At 47.7% G+C, this 23,794-nt stretch overlaps 1 protein-coding gene across 1 annotated transcript; it reads left to right on the forward strand.

Moving 5' to 3' along the window:
* Positions 1-4,135: 4,135 nt before the first annotated feature.
* GOT2 (glutamic-oxaloacetic transaminase 2) lies at positions 4,136-18,750 on the forward strand. Its single transcript, XM_080645851.1, has 10 exons — positions 4,136-4,334; positions 9,048-9,204; positions 10,018-10,146; positions 12,795-12,854; positions 13,380-13,541; positions 13,760-13,864; positions 15,309-15,459; positions 15,929-16,094; positions 16,900-17,050; positions 17,557-18,750. The coding sequence occupies exons 1-10, from the start codon at positions 4,246-4,248 to the stop codon at positions 17,677-17,679; spliced, it is 1,293 nt and encodes a 430-aa protein (XP_080501977.1). The 5' UTR covers positions 4,136-4,245; the 3' UTR covers positions 17,680-18,750.
* Positions 18,751-23,794: the final 5,044 nt, after the last annotated feature.

Genomic DNA, 23,794 nt, shown 5'->3' on the forward strand with positions numbered 1-23,794 from the left:
GCCCACACTGATGTCAGCCTTACTCTTTTTTTGTTGTTAATCCTCACCCGAGGATATTTTTCCATTGATTTTTAGAGAGAGTGGAAGGGAGGGGGAGAGACAGAAAGAGAAACATGGATGTGAGAGAGACACATCGATTGGTTGCCTCCTGCACACACCCCAACCAGGGCCAGGGATCGAGTCTGCAGCCAAGGTACATGCCTTTGACTGGAATCAAACCTGGGACCTTCAGTCCGACGGCCGATACTCTATCCACTGAGCAAAACTGGCTTGGGCATCGCCCTTCCTCTTGGGGAAATGCTCTGTCTCCAGTTTGGGGACAGTCTGTGTTCGCTAAACCAATGGCTTGAACTCCGGGGTCCTGATATTTTCTTTTTTGATAATTCAAAAATATCAATAATAATCCTCACTTACGTATGTGAAGGCATTTACTTCAACCCACTAAAGCAATGAGAGCTACACCTGGGCCTGGAAGCGGGGCCAGACACAATGGCTTTAGATAGATTAAGGCAGGGGAATAGCTTCAAGTTGGAAGTTCAAGTTTGTTCTTACTTTTGTGGCTGTGTCAGGTCCTTAGCATGATTCAAGCATAACTTATGAATGTGTACACTGGCTTCTACTTCTCCAAACCATATTTAGGAGGAGCTCAGATCCTCTTAACTATTGAGCACAGGGAATCTCTCCCCAGTACAGCTTCCAACCTTGGCTTTGAGGCACCTGACGGCACACTCCCCTCCCTACCCTCAATATGGCCAGTTCAGTGAGGCCTGGGGCTTGTCTGAATCCCCTCCGTCACCCACTCGGGGCTGCACACTTGCCGGATGAGGAATATTGAAGACCTGGTTGGCTCTGACTCTTTTGATCTGTGACCTTCAGCCAGTCACGTGACCTCTCTGAGTCTCCGACACTCTCTTCCTCTGTGCAATGGGGCTAATAACCCTGCCATGCAAACTGCATCGGGCTGCTGCTGGGACATCTCTCGCCCCTCCCCAACTTGTGCTGTAATATCTGGGAGCATCTTGACTTTGTCTGACTCTCTGTACCTCGTTCTCTGGCGTCTTCCAGCCTTGACAAATGCTGCTCCTGCAACCTGCTCACTCTTTTACTGCTCATTCCCAGCCGTGGGCAAACTACGGCCCGCGGGCCGGATCCGGCCCGTTCGGCTGTTCTATCCAGCCCGCGGAGCCAAAAGAGTGGAGGGTTCTCTTGCTCTCCCCTCCGCTCCTTTACTTTGAATTTATATTAGTTCACACAAACACTCCATCCATGCTTTTGTTCCGGCCCTCCGGTCCAGTTTAAGAACCCATTGTGGCCCTCGAGTCAAAAAGTTTGCCCACCCCTGATCTAGACTCTCTTTTGCTGCTCATTCTTCTAGACTCTCTTTTGCTGCTCATTCTTCTAGACTCTCTTTTGCTGCTCATTCTTCCAGACGCCAGCGAACAGTCTTCTCCTCCAGGTGGTTTTTCTTGACATGGCAGGCTGGATGTCTCCATTCTGCACTCCTCTGTAGGCGGCATGTGTATCTACGTTTGTCACTGCACTTCGTGGACCCGAAATCACTGTTCCCACCTGCAAAATGCTCACCATATTCTTTTGTAATTGCCCTTTTCTTCCATGTCCCCCTAAGGTGGCTAACTCTACTCTACACTGAGTGACCAGATATATATATTAGAGGCCCGGTACATGAATTCGTGCATGGGTGGGGTCTGGCAAGCCTGGCCAGGGGGAGGGGACATGGGCGGTTGGCCGGCCTGCCTGTTGGTCGAACTCCTGGTCGAGGGGGAAATTTGCATATTAGCCTTTTATTATATAGGATATACACTGAGTGGCCAGATTATTATGTGTTCAGAGATCATCATCATCTGACCATTCAGTGTATATGCTTAATGGCTATTGAGAGTGAAGGCACAGGGGAAACAGGAGGTACCAAGGCAGTAAAGAGACCCAACAGGTATGTGTGGATGCAGCATTGGCATCGTCTGCGACACGGGAGGTCAGCTTCTGCCTCTCTGTCGGCGGGCAGATCCTGCAAGGCTGCCTCAAGGGTTACATGGGGGATCGGACTCTATCCTGAGGGCACTAGGGAGCCTCCGGAGGGTTTTAAGTGAGGAGATGTGAGGGCCATATGTTTTAGAAGGATCCTGGTGGCTGCTCTATGGGGAATGTCCCAGAGAGGCAAGACTGGCGTCAAATGGTCCAGTGAGGGGTTATTGGCCTGACCCAAGAAAGGGCCATGTGGATGGAGAGAGGTAGGTGGTTTCTGCTTCCTGTGGTAGTGAGAGATCGCTGGGGCTAAATCCTGGCGCTGCCTCTCCCTAGCTATGAACTCTGGGCACCCACTTCAGCATTTTTGTCAGAATTAATGAGGAACTAAATGTCTTGGTAGTAGTATTCCAGACACGTTCTGGAGGTGAACTGGGGTGTATGGGAGGTGAGGGAGAGCTGATCAAGATGACTCTGGGATTTCTGGTTTAAGGAAATGGGTAGATAAGCCAGAAGTGACTCAACGATGGGCATGTCAGGTCTTGAGAGAGGTGGGAGGAGGAACTGCTTGGGAATATGTGCATGGAATATGTTCAGGCCCTCACATCTCAGCCTGGCCGGCTCTGGATCCTGGTCCTCACCCCTGTGGGCAGGGCAGGGTGGATCCAGCATAGGCAACCGGAACGGGTGGGACTGACTGGAAAAAACAACAGTCCAAGAATTTGAAAGGTGAGGTCCAATCAGAGGTGCTCTGTGTGACCCTGGATAAGTCACCTTACTGTCTGGGCCTGAGCTCTCTGGGGGAGACAACTGTAGGCAGGCCTGGTCTCCCAGACACTGAGAGCTGGGAAGTACAGGTGACGGTGTTGAAACACCTCCTGTTCCTTTGAGGTCCCACTCACCTGCTACCTGCTCCCTATCACCTCTCCTGGTTCCCAGCCCAAAGCCAGCCCTCTCCACTCTGGGCTCCTAGAACCTCCACTTTGAGCACTGACGGGGCTGTGTCTGGCCCCTGCCTACCCCACAGCCCCTGGAACGGGCTGGCACACTCAGGCGCTCCCTGCAAGCAGCCAGCACAAACCCAGGGCTCGTCCCAAACTTACGGCTCTGCTGTCATGGGATTGTAGTCCTCCAGGTGGGAAGTCCGAGCGAGCGGCAGAAGAAAGGAGTCCAGACACACCCAGGGGCTGCGCGCGGGCAGCCACAGATGGACACCATTCACAAAGTATTTTTTAATCATTTATTAAAATCCTTATCGTGGAAGCAGGTGGGTGTACTTTTCCAGAGTAGTTTCACATACACAGAAAAGTGTTTGGAGACACTTTTTGAGCCAGCCGGCCAGGCGAAAGGATCATTCTTTAGCGTGGAATGGCTGTTGTTGGAATTATTCAACTTCTAGAATCGCAAATTCAGTCGCTTTTTCCTTTAAATGTAATTCATTCCCTTGCACACAACGCTGCACTGATTTGACCACCGCAGGCCTGTCATTAGCAACCACAGGTTACTTGTGCTTACTACATCTGGCTCTGTTTTTAGATGTAATTGGCTAATCTCACTTAATCCTCACCAGTGCCCACAGGAGACCTTGCACAACAGAGATGAGGAAACATTTGTGAAAGTGATGTGGCCCGGCTGGCACCGCTCAGTGTTTGAGCATGGACCTATGAACCAGGAGGTCACGGTTCCACTCCTGGTCAGGGTTGCTGGCTGGATCCCAGTGTGGAGCGTGCAGGAGGCAGGTGATCAATGATTCTCTCTCATCATTGATGTTCCTATCTCTCTCTCCCTCTCCCTTCCTCTCTGAAATCAATAAAAATATATATTTTAAAAAGAGAATGAAAGTGAGGTGATTTGCACTTAGGGAAGCAGTGGGCTGAAGATCGAGGGTCGTCCACCTTGTTACTGGCTTTATGATGCTACTAGGCAAATGACTTTACCTACATCAGCCATGTTCCCATCTTTCCAAATGGTATAATAGCTGCCACCGCTCCCGAGCTGCCCCCTCGCGACACCTCGAGACCCGCAGTGTCGTCACGGTTCTCCGGGACCACGTGGCCCGGCGACGCCCACGTGGGGGCGGGCGGACCCAGGCCCCGCGCCCGCCCAGCGCCCGCCCAGCGCCGGCTCCGGCCGCCAGGGTCCGCTGTGGCGCGGCTCGGCCCGGCCGCTCTAGCCCCGCGGGGAAGTCGCTGTCCTTACCTCCCGCAGTCTGCGCTGCCCTCGCTCCGTGCTGCTGCTGCTGCCACTGCCCGCGTGTCCACCATGGCCCTGCTGCACTCCTGCCGTGTCCTGTCCGGGGCCGCCGCCGCCTTCCACCCAGGCCTCGCGGGCGTGGCTTCTGCCCGAGCCAGGTAAGCGGGGAAGACGGAGCCGGGGAGACGGGCCTGCCCCCCGAGCCACGGACACCGCAGACACACACGCACGCACACACACGCGCACGGATTGATGGCGGCGCCTCACAGTGACCCTCGGGGTCCTACATCCCTCCCCTCCCCTGCCCCCGAGACCGCAGGAGAGCGTGCCAACGCGTTCCCCTGGGTGATGAAGTATGGCCCTCCACGGCACTCGGACTCCCATTCAAGGTGGGGGTCACGAGGCACAGATTCTGCGCGGGGGGAGGGGAGCAGGGGGGGCCAAGGGAGAGCCCACGGGCCACGGCGCGGTCGGGCCTCACGCTCATTGGCTGCAGGGTCCGGGCTGCCTCGCGCCCATTGGCTGCGGCGCCGGCCGGGGACCGGTGCGCCAACGGTGTGCCCTTGACGGGCTACCTGAGGGGCTGCGAGCTCACACGTCTTGGCCTCCCTGGCCGAGCGGGGTGCGCGGGCTGGCGGCTGGCTGCCGTGTGTGTGCCCGGGAGAAGGAAGTGCCCGGGACCCTGGCTTTGAGACCCGGCCGGCTATCCTCTTTGCATCCCATGACCTTGACGCGTAGCATCCTCACCTGTGACCCTTCCCCTCTACCCTTTGGCCTTTGGATGGAGAAGAGTGGGAGTGTAGTGCACCTCTTTTTTGAAGCCCTGAGATCTAGCTGGAGGGGAGTGGCCGTCCTTTCTCCATCTCACGCTGCTCTTTCATTTAGTCAGTATTTCGTCACCAGAGTTTCAGAGAGCCAGCCAGGTCCTGGACCAGATATCAGCCAGTGATAGACGCTGCGGTGAAGAAGCCTGAGAGATTACAAATGCAGGGCGGGGCAACCTTAGGTATACAGTTGTTCCTAGGGAAAAGAATACACGAATAAATAATAATACAGGAATACACTCTGTTTCACGTACTCACAGCAGTAAACCTACTTTTACCCCATCCTGTACATTATCCCAAACGAGTGTCTGCAGAGAAAAAGTACAGGGCATTCAACGAATTGGTACTTCCTAGTGGAGACCTGAGCCAGGCGATTTAGTTCTCTCAACAAGCCGATGGGGGACAGTGCCCTTAAGTACTGCCTCATCTGGAACCGAGTCTCCAAAACACCACAACCGGATAGATACTCACTCCAGCGAGCAAAGCCTTGACCTCTTTCCCCGGCCTTGGCCTTTCCTTTGCATGTTGTATGCCGTCGTTAAGCCAGCCGAACAATTTGACCTTTGCAAAGCCCCACACTCTTGGCAATAGTTTCTCGCAGGCTTTCACACTGTCTTAGCTTCTTGATTTGGTTCCTTCTTGGCTGTCAGGTGTGCTCTTTAAGTCAGCCTACCTGCTGGCCCAGAATTAGGGAGCGGCTATTACCATTTATGCAGCAAATTTGGAGAAGAGGAAGGGGTGCCTAAAATTATGGGCAAGAGAAAGTTGGCGTCACCACTGTAGTAATGTTAAAGTGATCTCTTGTTTTATGGATTCGGTTGGGTGGTCTGTGGTTCTGTTTATACTATTTAGTGGAAATCCCTATGGGTGTGACCTTTTAGTCATGTTTCAGTTCGGGAGCCTGACTCATTTTTCTCTTCCGTCTTTCCCCCGTTAGCATGTAAATTCCATGAAAACAGAGACTGGACCAGCCTTGTTCACTGTTATATCTCAGCACTTAGAATAGTGCCTGCATGTCTTTCAATTTGAGTATTTTTATTTTAAACATCAGTTTGATTTTTTTTTTAATCAATGCAATAGAAACAAATATGACATTTTGCTATTGCTTCTTACATCAAAGCCTACACATATAGGGAACTGGGGATGCAAAATGTTTGTTTTTTAATAGTTTGGGCCCTGGCCAGGGAGCTCAGTTGGTTGGAGTGTCGTCCCAATATGCCAAGGTTGTGGGTTCAATCCCCAGTCCAGGTGCTTACAGGAGGCAACCAATCAATGTTTCGCTCTCACATTGATGTTTCTCTCTTTCCCTACCCCCTCTCTAAAAATTAATAACTTTGTCCTCAGGTGAGGATTAAAAAAAAAAACCTAAAAATTGCTAAGTAGACTCCCAGGAATACGGCAAGGCATTTAAATCGCAAATGCTTGCTCTGGCTGGTTTGGCTCGGTGGATGGAGCGTCGGCCTGCGGACTGGGGTTTCCCAGGTTCGGTTCCGGTCAGGGGCATGTGCCTTGGTTGTGGGCACATCCCCAGTGGGGGGTGTGCGGGAGGCAGCTGATCGATGTTTCTCTCTCATCGATGTTTCTAACTTTCTATCCCTCTCCCTTCCTGTCTGTAAAAATCAATAAAATATATTTTTTAAAAATAAATAAATAAATCGCTAATGCTTATCAGAATACTTTGTACCTAACATATTTTGGTTGTCTGGTCAGTATTGCTTAATAGCTCAGGCTTTGAGCTTATGTCCAAAGTTCATTGAGAGGAATCGCTTTGTAGGCCACTGGTTGTCCGCCTCAACTTCATCCCTAGAGCACTCATTTTTTTAAAAATATATATATATTTTTTTTTATTGATTTTTTTACAGAGAGGAAGGGAGAGGGATAGAGAGTGAGAAACATTGATGAGAGAGAAACATCCATTAGCTGCCTCCTGCACACCTCCTGCTGGGGATGTGCCCGCAACCAAGGTACATGCCCTTGACCAGAATCGAACCCGAGACCCTTCAGTCCGCAGGCCGACGCTCTATCCACTGAGCCAAACTGGCCAGGGCTAGAGCACTCATTTTTATCAAGTACTATCTGTTTAAAGACATCAAAGTTCTTAAACTGTGATAGTCATTACCCATTTAAGGAGTGGAATAATGAAGGACATGGAGGACCTGAACATAATTACTGATGTAGGACTGATCAAATTGAGAATCCCTGCTCCTGTATTTAGATTTTTAAGGTTGAATATATTCAAATTGCTTTTAGAATTCTTCTTAAAAGATATTACTCTCAATTCAATCTCTGCCGGAAGACTCAAGGCTGTTTCTGAGAGGATTTCTCTGCCAAATAAACGTTTTAAAGAACATGACAAATCAGTGCTCTTCCCACCAGGAACAAGGGTACTTCTGTCCTGTGATTAGGGGCAACGGCTCTGTCATCATTGATTGACGACCATGGAGACAGAGCCATCTTTTTAAAAATGAAAATTGCTTACTAGAAGCTCTATCATATGTCCTTGACATTCAAAGTATTCCTTTCAGTCATCAGCTGGTGACAGTGATATAGACAGGCAGGTGCCTCTGTGTCTCCAGGGTCTGAATTGTGGGTAGGGAGCAACAAAAGCTTGCTTCAGGCCCTGTTCGGAAGTTGCTTGGGGTACCTGTTTCTTACTGTTGCTGAGATACTGGAGCAACCAGGAAGCCTGGCAGTGGGACTCTTGAGGAGGAAGAATGATAATATCTCCCGAGACTCTAGAAAAGACTTAAGTTATTGAAAAGCAGGAAAGACCTGTATTTTATCATAAAGCCTGGTGACCACGTGTTCCTTGAATTCTCTGCGTACTTCCCTCACCAGGCTTAGTGGCACAGAGGTTATAAATAAGAGTGTAGTGGGATAACTTAGTAACAGTGATACCAGCTAATATCAAGTACTCACTCTGTACCAGGCTCTGTTCTGTTTTATAGTTAACTAGAAGCCCAGTGCATGAGATTTGCGCATGGGTAGGGTCCCTAGGCCTGGCTGCCGATTGGAGCCTGCCTTCCTCTGGCTGCCGGCCGGTGCCTTCCTTCGTTCCTCGCCACCCCTTGGTTGTCAGCGTATGTCATGGCGAGCTGTCGAACTCCCGAGGGGACAATTTGCATATTAGCCTTTTATTATATAGGATAACTCCTTTCATTCTTACAAAAACCCTGTGATATAGGCAGGGTTGTGCCTCATTTTACAGACTGGCTCTAAAAATGGAAGTATATTCATGCCCGGCCAGCATGGCTCAGTGGTTGAGTGTCGACCTATGAACCAGGAGGTCACAGTTCAATTTCCAGTCAGGGCACATGTGGCCTCAATCCACAGTGAGACTGTGCAGGAGGCAGCTGATCACTGATTCTCTCTCATCATCATTGATATTTCTATTCTCTCTCCCCCTCTCTCTTCCTCTCTAAAATCAATAAAAAATATATTTGAAAAAAAATAAAAATTCAGGTATATTCATGTCACTCCCCCTACCTGATCACCATACTCCTCCCCCCCTCCCCCAAAAATGATTCCCATATTTTCACTACATCCAAGGTGGGGCCGAGGAAACGTTTTAACAAGCTCTCCAAATGGCACCCTTAACAAATTTGGGAACAGGATAAAAACCCAAGCCCCTTGGGGTGGGGGGAATTGTCACATTATCCTCTTACACTGGTCATGGCTTCTCTAGTTTCATCTTTTACCATTCTCAGCTTCTCACTGCAAATTACTTGAAATAGTCTTTGCCTGGGAATTCAGGTCAGGTCTGGACCGCTTTGAAAGCCTACACATGCATCCTGTCCTCCCCAGGGTGATTCGGGGAGGTGGCCCCTTCCGCTTCTCATAGGACTCGTATTGAAATTATTGGTCTTCCCCGCCCTTCTGCGAGGTGCTCTGAGGTCTGATGCATTATTGAATTATGGTGCCTGTTGCCTTACCGTGTGCATAGTAAACATGCAACCAAGCGTTGAAGTGGATTTGTGGCAGATCCAAGATGTCTCTGGCCGTGGGAATCTTGCTTCTGTAACTGATGTCTTGTCTTTCCCATTTCAGCTCCTGGTGGGCCCATGTGGAGATGGGGCCCCCAGATCCCATCCTGGGAGTCACAGAAGCCTTTAAAAGAGACACCAACAGCAAAAAGATGAACCTGGGAGTTGGTGCCTACCGGGACGATAATGGAAAGCCTTACGTGCTCCCCAGTATCCGGAAGGTGAGCTTGCCGTCCATCTCCTGCCTGGCTGGGATAAGTAAACTGCCGGGAGCCCCCAGGGAGTGGCCGAAAGACCGCTGGACTGGGAGTCAGGAGACCCAGGTTGAGGTTCTGGTACTAACTGTTGCCATCAGGCTGTAAAAGAGAGCCATTGGAACCGCATGGTCCTTCCTAAGGTTACATTTCTGTGATTGTCTGTGAAAGAGGCATAATGTCATTGTAATTCTGAGAGTGCGCAAAAGGACCAAGAATTTCAGTGCTATTTCAGTCAGAGAATTAGGCCTTTGTGGACGGGCATTACTCTTATTTTCCATTTCTCTCGTTTTAATTGCCTTAATAAAGCCCACCTTCTTACACAGACATACTCTGTCCCTTCTTCCTATCGAACAATAGAATAATTTTCATTATTTTTGTTGCATATTTATTAGCAGTCTTACTATTGGTTACTATAGTTACAATTTAACTAACCTCTAAGAACAATTCTTTTTTTAAGAAATTATGTCTTCCTTTGCATCTTTCCCTCCTCCACTGAAATATGAATGTGCTGCTTTGCCACTTCCAAAGTGGATGGTGATGTGTCTGTCATTCCTCCAAATAAAAAAATAACGCTTTGCCTCCAAAATTTAAGTAGAAAATGTTTAATACAGGCTGGGGCAAAAGGAGGTTTACACGAAACACAGTTTATTCTTGTATTATTATTTATTTGTTGTATTTTCTTTATGAAAAAACTGTAAACCAACTTTTGCCCCACCTGTATTAACCGAGGTAATTCCAGGGGAAAAGAGCCAAACGGATGCTTTTCCTCTTGTCTAGGCAGAGGCCCAGATTGCTGCAAAAAACCTGGACAAGGAATACCTGCCCATCGGGGGGCTGGCCGAGTTTTGTAAGGCGTCTGCGGAGCTGGCCCTGGGCGAGAACAGCGAAGTGCTGAAAAGCGGCCGGGTAAGCGAGCAGACTCCGGCGTCGTACAGGGTCTGTCGTTAAATGTAATAATTTTAAATGCATTTGAGATGATTCAAACAATTTAAAACAAATAAGAAAAGAAACACCACTTTGTGCCTGGTGATGGTTTTGAGGTGGCCACACTTTTGCTAATATCTCTTCTTTAGCTAATAAATTGGCCCTAATTAAATAGATGATTTCCTATAATACCAGTTCCAAAAATATGGTAGTGATTTGATAGATTTGACACTGCTTTTCTGTTAGTTTCTATGTGCTTATGTTCATTTTACATTAAATATGCTTTAGAAACTCCAAACTATCCCTAGTTTTAGGCTATGCTTAGCCCCCACCCTCATGTCCTAAGCTTCCAGCTCAGATGGCGGAAGCAAGCAGGAAACAAGCCACAGGTAGGCTCTGGCAGCTGGGACCAGCGGGCACTCTGCTGGTCCCTCGCAGCCGTGCTCCCTTCCTGCTGCCTCCCTCCTCTCTGAGCTCCAGGGAGCATCACCGCAGCCATGATGGAGGAGCACAGGTGTCCCTTAGTTATCTCCTTCCAGCTCCCTGAGGGGTCCCTTCTTGTGGAAGAGAGAGGGCCCTAAAGGTCACGGCACATAAGCTTTTTGCACAGATTCCCGTTTGTACCGTGGAGTATTTGCAGGCGCACACTTGTAGTAAAGACCAGCATCAAGCATGCGGGCCACCAAACAGCTCACCTGACACAAGGGCTCGTGTGCCTTTCTTTTGAAACATATATGTTTTTCTAATGGATACATGTGTCTGTTTAAACTTGTTTTTCTGTTTAAGTCTGGGGAAAACACACAAAGTAATAAAACTAAGCCAACACTTCTCCCCTCCGTACCCCTCCAAGGACAGAATAAATACATTTTATTTACAAGACTGTTCTAAGTCCACAGGTTAGTTCATTGACTCAGAGTAAAAGGTATAACCTTGACCCAGTGGTGATGGAGCAATGACCATAAGTCATGGACAGAATATGGTTTGGCTGATATCCATACAGTCAACCACCTGTTAACCCCTTGTGAAAACTTCTGGGGTTTTTTCCTGTAATTTTTGCTTAGTCTGTGTACCTCTAGCCAGTTGTTACGTAAGTATGAGACTGGCCTATCTTAAAAGAACATCAGCTTGTGTTTTATAAATTGCTGTGCCTTTGTGAATCATTGGTATCAGATCTACAGCCAGGTTTTTATTTTTATCACGCCAAAGTTTGCAGAGACTTAACTTTGTTTAGGAAAGAGTTTGTTGGTTGGGTTCCTCCCATTTAATCCAGTGTCCGCCAGTCCAGAAAATAGGTTGATGTTTTGTAGAGCCTTGCTTCTATGGTGCCTTAAAAAAAAAAAAAAGAAAAAAACCGATTGTGGTTTCTTACTCATCTCCTAACATGGACTGGTTTGAAGAAACAGATCTACTCAGGCATCTATCCAAATGATTAATATTTCAGATTCTGAAAACTCGTAAAAGGAGCCTCTTAGACAACCTTTAATATGTAGTAATGTTAGTCTAAGGTACTTTTCAAGGACCTTTGATGTTCGGAGAGTCATTCCATTTTGTATAATTCTACAACACCTAGTGGCCCGGTACATGAAATTCGTGCACATTAAAAGGGGATTAATTAGAGGAAATAATTTAAATCGTACACCTATGGATAAGAACAGTGGGGGGGAGGTAAGGGCAGAAGGTGGGGTGGGAACCGGGTGGAGGGGAGCTATGGGGGGAAAAAAGGAGAAACAATTGTAATAATCTGAACAATAAAAATTTATTAAATTTAAAAAAAGAGGAAATGATTTAATATTGCTATTTGCCCTTTCTCTATAATAGAAGTGTCAGAGATGAAAGAAAAGTAGTAAAATGTATATGAAAACCTTCCTCCTGTCAGAGTCTGGGGTGCACCATGGGACCCAGAGTCAAGTCCCCACCTACCCACATGGGCCTCAAAATCGCGTGAGACCCAGACCCGGCCGTGCCCACCCACCCCCATTGGGCTAGATCCAGACCTGGCCAGTCCCACCCTTGTCAAGCCCCGTCGGGCAGGGGGCGTAGCCTCAGGTCCCCTGGCCTGGCGCCAGGACGGGGGGCATGGCCTGAGGTCCCCCATCAAGCCCTGCCAGGCGGGGGACACAGCCTGAGGTCCCCTGTCAAGCCCCACAGGGGTGGGGAGGGCGTAGCCTCAGGTCCCTGCTGATTGCTCATTAATGCTCCTTATGGGAACTTGGCCTCAGCTGTAGGTGCAGCCATCTTTTGTGACGGAGTGATGGTCAATTAGCGTATTCCCTCTATTAGATACGATGTTTAAATGTAGTAACTGTTCTTAGTGCCTTTTTTTTTTTCCACTGGGAGATGGGGATTTTGTGTCCTGAAAGTTTCTCACGTAACACGGGATGGTGCTACTAACAGGCTGTAAGGAATTAGCTTCTGCATCAGCAGGGCTATTGGAAACTGAAGAGACCGCCCTTTGGGGAACCAATGAGGAGAGTCCAGTCAGTCTGTGGCTTAGTAAATGGGGAAATGAAGCAGTACCGTTCTCTCATTTCCTGATGCTCGTTTGGGGGTGTCGCAGCCTCTGTGCACTTGGCCTCTGCTCTGCTGAGTTACGGGAGTGGTGCCTCACTGACCTCGTGTCTCTCCCTCAGTATGTCACCGTGCAGACCATTTCTGGAACCGGGGCCTTAAGGATCGGAGCCAGCTTTCTGGTGAGTCTGGAAATTTCTTCAGCAAAGAGCTATAAGGATGATGGGGTTTTCTACCGCATGTGTGTTTGCTGACCCAGAAGTAGACTTCCTGTCTCCACAACATTGGAAGACTTCTCATTCCCTGATAAATGAACTTGGGGGTTAAAAATTAAAGTACCTGGAAGGAATCACAAAGACATTATAATTATAGTAAGACAATATAATAATGAATATCATTTGTTGAGCACATCCCGTTACTAGGAGCTTTTATATTTTAACTCATTTAATCTTTCTGAAGGAGGTTCAGGTAACACCATCTTACAGATGGAGAAAGGGAGGCCCAGGTAGGTCCTTGGCCACACGGCCATTTAACTGTCAGAGCCTGGGTTTCCACCGGGCAGTCTCGCTGCTTAGTCAGTACTGGCTCTCACTCAGGGAGAGGACCTGGGTTTCAGGAGAGAAAAATTGTCTTTTCCGTAAAACAGATAAACTTTTTTTCACCTCCCCTTTCATCGGTTTTTCATTCCCTTTCATCCCATCTCGCAGCAAAGATTTTTCAAGTTCAGCCGAGATGTCTTTCTGCCCAAACCGACCTGGGGGAACCACACACCCATCTTCAGGGACGCCGGCATGCAGCTGCAGGGCTATCGCTACTATGACCCCAAGACGTGCGGCTTTGACTTCACGGGCGCCATGGAGGACATTTCCGTAAGTGGCTCTCAGTGGGGGAGAGAATCAGGAGTAAACCTCCTTGTGGAGACTTGAGGTCGCCCAGCGTGTTCTGACTTAAAATATGGAGGATGAGCCAACTCCCAGACCTTGGGTTCTTTTTGTTATTTACCAAGGGATGGTGACCCTGTGGCATTTTGGGAAAATGATCTCCTTGTTAAGCTGCAAAGCAATCTCATGGTTATTTCTCTTTTTAGAAAATGCCACAGCAAAGTGTTCTCCTCTTGCATGCCTGTGCCCACAACCCCACGGGAGTGGACCCTCGCCCCGAGCAGTGGAAGGAGATAGCCTCCGTGGTGAAGGTGAGGGGTGAACTGACTGGGGACAGTTCTGTGCGGTAACTAGCCTTCGGTGCTCCACTGGCAACATCTGAACAGTGACACCGATCTGGAGCCCACGTGAAATTTCCACACTTTTTAAAAAAAAATGTTTTTATTTATTTCAGAGAGGAAGGAAGGTGGAGAGAGAGATAGAGAAACATCAGTAATGAGAGAAAATCACTGATTGGCTGCCTTTTACACGATCCTACTGGGGTTGGAGCCCACAACCCGGGCATATGCCCTGACTGTGAATCGAACCATGACCTCCTGGTTCAGGAGTCAACACTCAGCCATTGAGCCCCACTGGCCAGGTCCACACATTATTAATAGCCAGGAAAGAGCCCTGACCTGTTGGGCTCAGTGGATAGAGCGTCGGCCTGTGGACTGAAGGGTCCCAGGTTCGATTCCAGTCAAGGGCATGTACCTTGGTTGCGGGCACATCCCCAGTGTGGGGGGTGCAAGAGGCAGCTCATCGATGTTTCTCTCTCATCGATGTTTCTGACTCTCTGTCCCTCTCCCTTCCTCTCTGTAAAAGATCAATAAAATATATTTTTTTAAAAAAATAGCCAGGAAAGAGCTCCACATTAGCGAGATTAACACTTCTGTACTTGATGCTACATGAGCAGGGTGGAAATAATTTTTGTTCCTCAGCCGGGTCTAGGAAATTCTGATCAGACTTTGTCATTGCCTGGCCTGTATAGTAGGCAGCCACTGGCCCCACATGTCTCCTGGTGGGGTCTCCAGCTGTCCTGGTCAGTGGTTAAACTTTTTCATCCTTTTCCACTTTTTCATGTCCCCTCCTATCCTTGCCACTCCCCTCGGCATCACCATTGTCACTCATGGGGTCAGCTGGCAGCGAAGGCACGCGTCAGAATTCCCAGGGAGGAAGATACTCCTGCATCCCCACTGTCACTCCTTTTGGTTCCCCTTCCTTTACATTCTGTCAAACCTCCGCTGCAAACAGAGAGAGAAAGAGAAGCAGCATTCAGAGAGCACTTTCAGGAGGAAATGGCTCTGACGTGGCCGGCCCCTGAGCCCTGGGTATAAGATGAGTCTGCTAGGGTGACATTAGCTCCAGAAAGGCTGCTGCTGATCCTGTGCTGACTAAACTGAAATAATTACCCAACCACGGAGGGCCTAAAACGAGCTTCCCATTTGACTAAGCAGCTGCCTGGGGAGATGGAGATTAAGATTCTCCTTTCTTAGTGTCTTCTTGAGGGACCATACCAACCGGAGTAAAAAAATACACTAGTACATTGATATCTGAACTCTTAGGAAACGGAAACGTTGCCAAGCTGCCACCTGGGGAGGAGACTGTTGCTTCTGTCTCTGTGAGGCAGGCCTGGTCCCGGTAAGCACAGTGACCATCTGGGCGTCTTGGGAGGGGCTGCCTGAAGCTTTGGTCCTCTTCTCTTTCCCTTCCCAGAAAAACAACCTCTTTGCGTTCTTCGACATGGCCTACCAAGGCTTTGCCAGCGGCGATGGCAACAAGGATGCCTGGGCTGTGCGCCACTTCATCGAACAGGGCATTAATGTTTGCCTCTGCCAGTCCTATGCCAAGAACATGGGCTTATACGGTAAAGTGAAGGACCCCGTGCGAGTGTGTTCTGATGACATGGAGGAAGTGCTGGGAGGGGTGCCACACAGGCATGGGGTTGCGTGTGTGGGTGTGTGTGTGTGTGTGCGTGTGTGTTGTCCCTGTCCCTCCTTCCCCAGAGAGGAAGGACAGTAAAATGATTTGTACTGATCTTAGCCACATCTTCTTTAGTGTCCTTGAATTTTCCCAACTAAGAAAACTGATTACTGCTTCTCTAAACAGTGACTGTTCCATGAGCCGCAAAGATGGATACAAGAGAAAGAGACCTTTAAACACTCTTTAGTATTCAACTTTCTGTTGTACCCAGATTCACCATCCTGGTTGCTAAAAACTTCTTACTTAGAAAAGTTATTTTTGTGGTGTTTCTGTTGGAAACAGCTAACGTGTAGCACATTTAATCATGATTTGCTTTAGATAGAACTAGACGACAAGATCCATTGTCTTTTCAGGTGAGCGTGTGGGAGCCTTCACTGTGGTCTGCAAAGATGCCGATGAGGCCAAAAAGGTGGAGTCACAGTTGAAGATCTTGATTCGCCCCATGTATTCCAACCCTCCTGTCAACGGGGCCCGGATCGCCTCCACCGTTCTGAACAGCCCCGATCTACGAAAGCAATGGTAAAGACACGTGGCCGCCCCCAGCCACCTGCCTCCTCCCCCCATCCCCCCACTAAGTCTTCAAAGCTGGTTTATAATTGGCCACTAGTGAGGCACAGCATCACACAGCTACCACATGTGGAAGGGGGCAGGGAGAGAAGAGTGCCTTTTGTTAGCACTTTCCAATAAATACATTGGTCTTTCCCTCGGAGAGACGAACATAATGCAAAGATGGTATTTCCTTTTATTCCATCATCTCCAGGTTAAGTAGATTCAAGTTCATATTGAAGTACCTTACATAGGAAAACTTCCTGAAGAAAATGATACTTTTTTTATTTTAATAGTAAGCATTGCATTGGTATTTCTGCACCTTTTGGTTTTTATTATCTGTACCATCTGAGTACCTTGGCACCTGAGCTCTAATGTAGTGTTACTCAGTGTTTGTTTGTTCCTTAATATATTTTTTTACTGATTTCAGAGAGGAAGGGAGCAGGGGGAGAGAGAGATAGAAACATCAATGATGAGAGAGAATCATCCATCACATGTCCCCCACTGGGGATCAAGCTCACAACCTGGGTATGTGCCCTGACTGGCAATCTCACCATGACCTCCTGGTTCATAGGTCAACGCTCAACCACTGAGCCACGCCAGCTGGGTATAAAATAGAATGCTATAAAATAGTTTTTCTTCTTGGACCAGCATGTGACTCGGTCAGGGACACACTAGAGTCCGCTCGGGAGTACTCAAGGAAGGTGAAAATGCTGTGAGCTGTGGCCTATCTAACGGGACTTGGCCAGAATTGAGCTACATCCCAGGCTTTTTACAGGTTGCAGGAAGTGAAAGGCATGGCCGACCGCATCATCAGCATGCGGACCCAGCTGGTCTCCAACCTCAAGAAGGAGGGCTCCTCCCACAACTGGCAGCACATCACCGACCAGATTGGCATGTTTTGTTTCACAGGACTGAAGCCCGAGCAGGTGAGTGGACTCTGAAAACAGTCATTTTGGAGGCTTTTAGGTAAATGAAGTATATACATAGGTAGCATTCATTCTGCTTTGTTTTTTATTAGTGATTTACCTATCTGCATCCTCCGTGAGGTGCAGACTTCCAAAGAGCGGAACTTGTCTTCATCATTTTTTGTGATAACCACTGCTTCTCTAAGAGATACCAGAACAAGCAGGAACCTGCAAATTAGAAAAATAGCTGATCCACAGCTGGATCCTGGATCTGTTTTTCCTGCAAAAGCTGACTCTTAACATTTTTTTCACCCGTTCCTCCTCAGAATTCATCACCCTACTTTCCTCCTCCTTTCACTCTAAGCTAACACACCAAATTCTGGGAGTAGGGTTTAATTGAAAAAAACAGAGCCTCTGTTATTTTTTCTGTCTTAATACATGGCTGTTGTGCCAGGGCTGGGGACACACACACACACACACACACCCATTCATGAGCTGGACATGCCCAAGCATTCTTCTCTCTGCAGGTGGAACGGCTGACCAAGGAGTTCTCGGTGTACATGACAAAGGACGGCCGCATCTCCGTGGCAGGGGTCACCTCCGGCAACGTGGGCTACCTTGCCCATGCCATTCACCAGGTCACCAAGTAATTTCCCTGATGAGAGGAAACGGAGACCACCTCCCTGCCGACCTCCGCTGCTGTGAGATGCACCCGGAGGAAGAGGGAGGGTGGATGGTGGTGGGCAGATCATTTCTTTCAACCACAGTACTTAAAACTCAGCGTTGGAATGGTTTCTCAGCAAAGGATGCGTAGGGAACTAGGCAGAGGCATCTGTGGCTGGTGCGTGGAACTTTGTGGCTCTAAACCAAAATCTCCCTCATCTGTGTGTATCTAGCTTTTCCGAAAGAGTTTACATGTACAAGAACGTCATAGCCAAAAAACCAATCAATCACACCATTGCAATATTCCAGAAGCTTTAACCGAAGCACCTGATGGTGTCGATGCCATGTATTCGAGCCTCTGTGAGAGACCTGTTTCCAGCAATAATGGTCAGCCTCACATTTGTGCTCCCGGATTGAGCAGCCTAACCCACAGACCACATTACAGAAACTGGCTTCATGAAAGCCAGCGCGTCGCTGCCACTGCAACAAGGAACACGAAAAGGTGCCGTTTCTGGTCTTAAGAAAAAAAGATTAAAAAAAAGGAGGCTCTCCTTCTTGTACTTACTTGTGGGCATTTCAATGTTCCCTTCTCTCAATCAGCGCTGCTCTTTTCCATAGGCACAGAGATCTGTAACCAGCCTAGATTTTCACCCCCTTGTACTGCTTGATTGACCGTCAGCCCCACCCTGTAGCACTTACTCATTTGAAGAATGAAGAACGTAATTTATTGCTCACCCCACACCCTCACCTTTCTCAGCAAAGAATGGCAGACAGTGGTTAACAGCATCCTCTTCAGTGATTGCTTGTCTCCCGCCGGGATGTTGCCTCTGCCCAGGTGGTCCTCGTACCTGAGTGCAGTGTTGTTGTGCAGCCACTCGTCTCCCGTCCCAAGTCGGGTGATGCGGGGTTGAGCCAGGCAAGAGGATATTCAGGTTTCGTGTGCTTCCAGCGGGGCGAGGGCTTCATTCACTCTTTAGAAAGATAACCACCATCTACTCTAATCGTGTAGACTTACTGCAGCCTGGTTTCTCTGTTACAATAAAGTTACTGCGACCCAACCACTGTCGACTATGTTATATTTTCTCTTTAATGGGAGGAAAGGGCAGGAGTGGGTGTATATCCCGCAACTCTGAAGTCATGTCCAGCTGACCCTGAGCCAATAGGTGTGTGAGCTGTTGTGAATATAAACTAAAGCCACATCCTTGTCTTGATCTCACTCGGCTTGTCTAGTCCAAAGATGTTGGAAATGTAGATATGATCCATTGGACCTTGGGGGACAAGTGGAGTACCTCAGAGGATCTTGGTGTCAGCAGGGAGCAGTGGAGATGGAGGGGAGGTGGCAGCTTCAGGTGGCTATGGGAGTGAGGTAGGTAATCTAAACAATGAAGGGAAAGGTAAAAGAGGGTTGCCACCCGGATGTAAGATGATCATTGGGGACCAACCCTCATCCCCAGTAATGAGAAATAGGGAAGTGAGAGGCACTGTGAGAATGAAAGTCCAGGATGGCAGGTCTTCAATTTTCCAAATAACACAAATCCTGTTTTTATTTTTTTTATATGTGTTTTTACTGAATTCAGAGAGAAAGAAAGAAACATCCTTGTGAAAGACATCAATTAGCTGTCTTCCATATGAAGACCAAAACCCCAACCTGGGTATGTGCCCTGACTGGGAACTGAACAGGTGACCTTTTGGTACACGGGATCGAACCCAAAACATGGACCCCAACCGGGAATTGAACTAGGACTTGGTGCATACATAGGTCGACACTCAACTTTTGAGCCATACCGGCTGGACCACAGTCCTATTTTTCTGGAAGGTCTGTTGATGCTTAAAAGTTGGCAACTGATTGAACTTTTTAAAAATATTTTTTTAATGATTTCAGAGAGGAAAGGAGAAGGAGAAAGAGAAACATCAATGATGAGAATCATTGATTGGCTGCCTCCTGCACTCCCCCATACTAGAGATCAAGCCTGCAACCCCGGGCATGTGCCCTGACCGGGAATTGAACCGCGGCCTCCTAGTTCATAGGTCAACAACCACTGAGCCACGCTGGCCTGGCCTGATTCAGTTTTCTTAATGATTTACATGCAAGATGCAAACAATAGGTCACCAGATTGCAACCTCTACCATAAAGTCATCTACTCTGTCAGCAGACATGGAGCAATGGCACCTGCTTAGCATCAAGGTTATGCTGTCCCCTTCTTAGTGCTGGAAGCCATTTAAGGTGGGACAGCCGGCAGTGGAGCAGAAGTCAGGCCCGGAGCACATCCACAGTCTGAACTGGATAGCTGTTGGGAGGGGGCAGCAGGCCTAGCTTGCTCTCTCCCTCTTGTTGCTCACTCCCTGAGGGGCATGGTGCACAGCAGGCTTGCTCCTGACCCTGGCTCTTCCGTGTCCCTGTTGGGAACGGATACACCAAGGTGGATAAGTAAGTGAGCTTGCCTGGAATGGACTTTGACTGGATGTCTTTGGGAAAGTATCTTAAAAGGAAAAACATGTTATTCAGCTGCTCCGTTCAGGGACTGACTGCCCAGGTTAGGAGAAGCTGCTTTAAGTCCCTGATGGAACCACATGGTTGAAAGTTGGCCACCAAGACAGCAGGAAAGGGAACCTGACCACCCTGCTGACCTCGTTATTTTTAACCACACATGCCAGCTCACCCTGGACTAAGTCCCTTTCCTCACCAAACGCAGTCACGTGGGGTGTGTTTCTCAGCAGTTCAGACTGTTTGCCTTCAACCCTATCCTAGTTTTCTAGTCTGAGTCGAATATGTTCATGTTCATCCACTCGATGGAGGAGGGAGTTCGTCTGCTCAGAATAGCCTCTGTTTTTTTGTTTTTTGTTTTTTTTATTTTTTTTTTTAATATATTTTATTGATTTTTTTACAGAGAGGAAGGGAGAGGGATAGAGAGTTAGAAACATCGATCAGCTGCCTTTTGCACACTCCCTACTGGGTATGTGCCGGCAACCAAGGTACATGCCCCTGACCAGAATCGAACCTGGGACCTTTGAGTCCGCAGGCCAATGCTGTATCCACTGAGCCAAACCGGCCAGGGCTTGTTTTGTTTTTAAAATATATTTTTATTGATTTCAGAGAAGAAGGGAGAGGGAGAGACAGATGGAGACATCAATGATGAGAGAGAATCATTGATCAGCTGCCTCCCACATGCCCCCCACTGGGGATTGAGCCCACAACCTTGGCATATGCCCTGACCAGGAATTGAACTGTGACCCCCCTGGTTCATAGGTTGACGCTCAATCACTGAGCCACGCCGGCCAGGCATGCCTCTGTTTATTATAGTTCAAGGTAGAATAGTTTCCAAATCTGGATTTAAAAAAAATATATTGGTTCCCTAGCCTTATCTCTGGACATTCTGACTCAATATATCTGAGATAAGGTTTGGGAGTCATTTCTTTAAATAATAAAAAGAGAAAATTTTCTAGGATGTTCAGAAACATCTGATCCGTTGACCAGCCATTGGGTACTATTAGGCTAAACTGCCTCAGGCTTAAATCTACATGATCAAAGTCCAGCTCACTCAACCAGCTTGAGAATTTTTTTTACCTTTTTTCTTATGGGCTGTGGAACTTTTTTCCATAGAAATTATTGATTTGTATCTAATAAATAGACAATTTTTTTTAAATGATAATCTTGCCCTAACCGGTTTGGCTCAGTGGATAGAGTGTCAGCCTGCGGACTCAAGGGTCCCAGGTTCGATTTTGGTCAAGGGCATGTACCTTGGTTACGGGCACATCCCCAGTAGGGAGTGTGCAGGAGGCAGCTGATTGATGTTTCTCTCTCATCAATGTTTCTAACTCTCTATCCCTCTCCCTTTCTCTCTGTAAGAAATCAATAAAATATATTTTTAAAAAATAAATAAAAGATAATCTTATAAAATTCCTGATAAGCCCTGTCTGGGTAGCTCATTCAGTTAGAGTTGTCCGGATATGCCAAGGTTGTGGGTTCAATACCCAGTCAGGGCACATGTGTACAAGAATCAAATATATAAATAAGTGGAACAAGTCAGTATTTCTCTCCCTCTCTAAAATCAATGTTTCTAATCTTATAATTTTTTAATTGATTTCAGAGAGAGGAAGGAGGGGAGGGAGAGAGAGAAAAAGAAACATCAATGTGAGAGAGAATATCAATTGATTGCTCCCCTCACGTGCCCCAACCAGGGATGGAACCCACAAGATGGGTATGTGCCTTGATGGGGAATGGAACCCACCACCTTTTGGTGTACAGGATGACACTCCAACCAACTGAGCCACATCAGCTGAGAAATTTTTTAAATCTTGAGAATTTGTATCCAGAATATATAAAGAACACACTTCAAGAATAAAAATAAAAAGAACCCAACTAATAACTGGGAAAAGTATCTGAATAGACATTTCTCCAAAGACATACTAATGGCCAATAAGCACATGAAAAGATGCTGTAATCATTAGTCATCTGGAAAATGCAAATAAAAATCATAATGGGAATCACTTCACACCCACTAGGATGACTGTAATAAAAAGGAATATAATAAGGGTCATCAAGGATGTGAAGAAATTGGATCCCTCACACAATGTTGATAGGAATGTAAAATAGTGGAGCTGCTTTGGAAAACAGTCCAGCAATTCTCAAAAAGTTAAACATAGGCTTACCATCTGACCCGGCAATTCCACTCCTATACACTTACCCAAGACAAAGGAAAGCACGCATCCACACAAACACTTGTCCATGAGTGTTCATAGTGGCATTATTCACAATAGCCCATAAGAAGTGGAAACATATCTAATGTCCAATCAACTGATGAATAAATAAACAAAATGTGGTATAGCCATACCATGGAATATATCCTATACTAGAGGCCCGGTGCACGAAATTCATGAATTGGGGGGGGGGGGAATCCCTCAACCCGGCCTGCGCCCTCTCACAATCCAGAAGCCCTCGGGGGATGTCCGACTGATGGCTTAGGCCCGCTCCCCACGATATGTAAATTGACCAAACTGAGGAATAACTGGTTGCTATGACATGCACTGACCACCAGGGGGCAGACACTCAATGCAGGAGCTGCCCCCTGGTGGTCAGTGCGCTCCCACAGGGGGAGTGCTGCTTAGCCAGAAGCCAGGCTCTTGGCTGGTGAGCGCAGCAGCGGTGCGGGAGCCTCTCCTGCCTCCACAGCAGTGCTAAGGACCCCTTGGGGGATGTCTGCTTGACAGCTTAGGCAGGAAGCAGGCCTAAGCCGTCAGTCAGACATCCCCTGAGGGGTCCCGGACTGCGAGAGGGCGCAGGCTGGGCTGAGGGACCCCCCCCCCCAGTGCACCAATGTTGTGCACCGGGCCTCTAGTTTAGTAATAAAACAAAATGCAATGCCAATATGTTCCAACATGGATGAAACTTGATAACAGCTCATCCAAAACATCAAGTAGGTTAGTGGTGCCAGGGGCTTGGGAGAGGGGAAAATGGGGAGGGCAGGTGTTTGACTACTAATGGTTACAGGGTGTGTTGTTTTGGTGGGGGGAATGATAACAATGCTGAAATTACATAATGGTTATGGTTGCAAAACTATGAATATACTAAAAACCATTGTATTGGACTTTTTAAAATTATATATATATATATATATATATATATATATATATATATATATATATATATATATATATATATAATTATTATTATTATTATTTTTATTTTTATTTCCGAGAGGAAGGAAAAGGGAGAGAGAAACATCAATGATGGGAGAGAAACATTGATTGGCTGCCACCTGCACGCCCCACACTGGGAATCGAGCCTGCATCCCCGGCGTGTGCCCCTAACCAGAATTGAGCCATGACCTCCTGATTCATAGGTCAACACGCAACCATTGAGCCACGCTGGCCGGGTGTATTGGATATTTTTAAAGGATCGATTTTATAGTAAAGTGCATAAAGCTCAAAAAAAAAAAAGCTATTATACTTTTAAAACCTGCAAACAGCTCAGACGACCTTCAACAAGTGATCAGTTAAGCAAACCAGTACAGTACATACATACCGAGGATATTACCTGCGGAAACTACAACTCCCAGAGTGCCCCGCGCCCCATAGCCCCGGCTGTCACGTGACCTCTGTTCA

Source organism: Plecotus auritus (assembly GCF_963455305.1).
Source record: "Plecotus auritus genome assembly, chromosome: 10".
Lineage (NCBI taxonomy): Eukaryota > Metazoa > Chordata > Mammalia > Chiroptera > Vespertilionidae > Plecotus > Plecotus auritus.

What these genes read in the sequence shown, in the direction of transcription:
- GOT2 (XM_080645851.1), top strand. Translation starts at nt 4,246, where the DNA reads ATGGCCCTGCTGCACTCCTGCCGTGTCCTGTCCGGGGCCGCCGCCGCC. An exon ending in AAGTGCTGAAAAGCGGCCGG is followed by an intron (nt 10,147 to 12,794) that starts GTAAGCGAGCAG and finishes TCTCTCCCTCAG; the next exon opens with TATGTCACCGTGCAGACCAT. An exon ending in CAGGACTGAAGCCCGAGCAG is followed by an intron (nt 17,051 to 17,556) that starts GTGAGTGGACTC and finishes TTCTCTCTGCAG; the next exon opens with GTGGAACGGCTGACCAAGGA.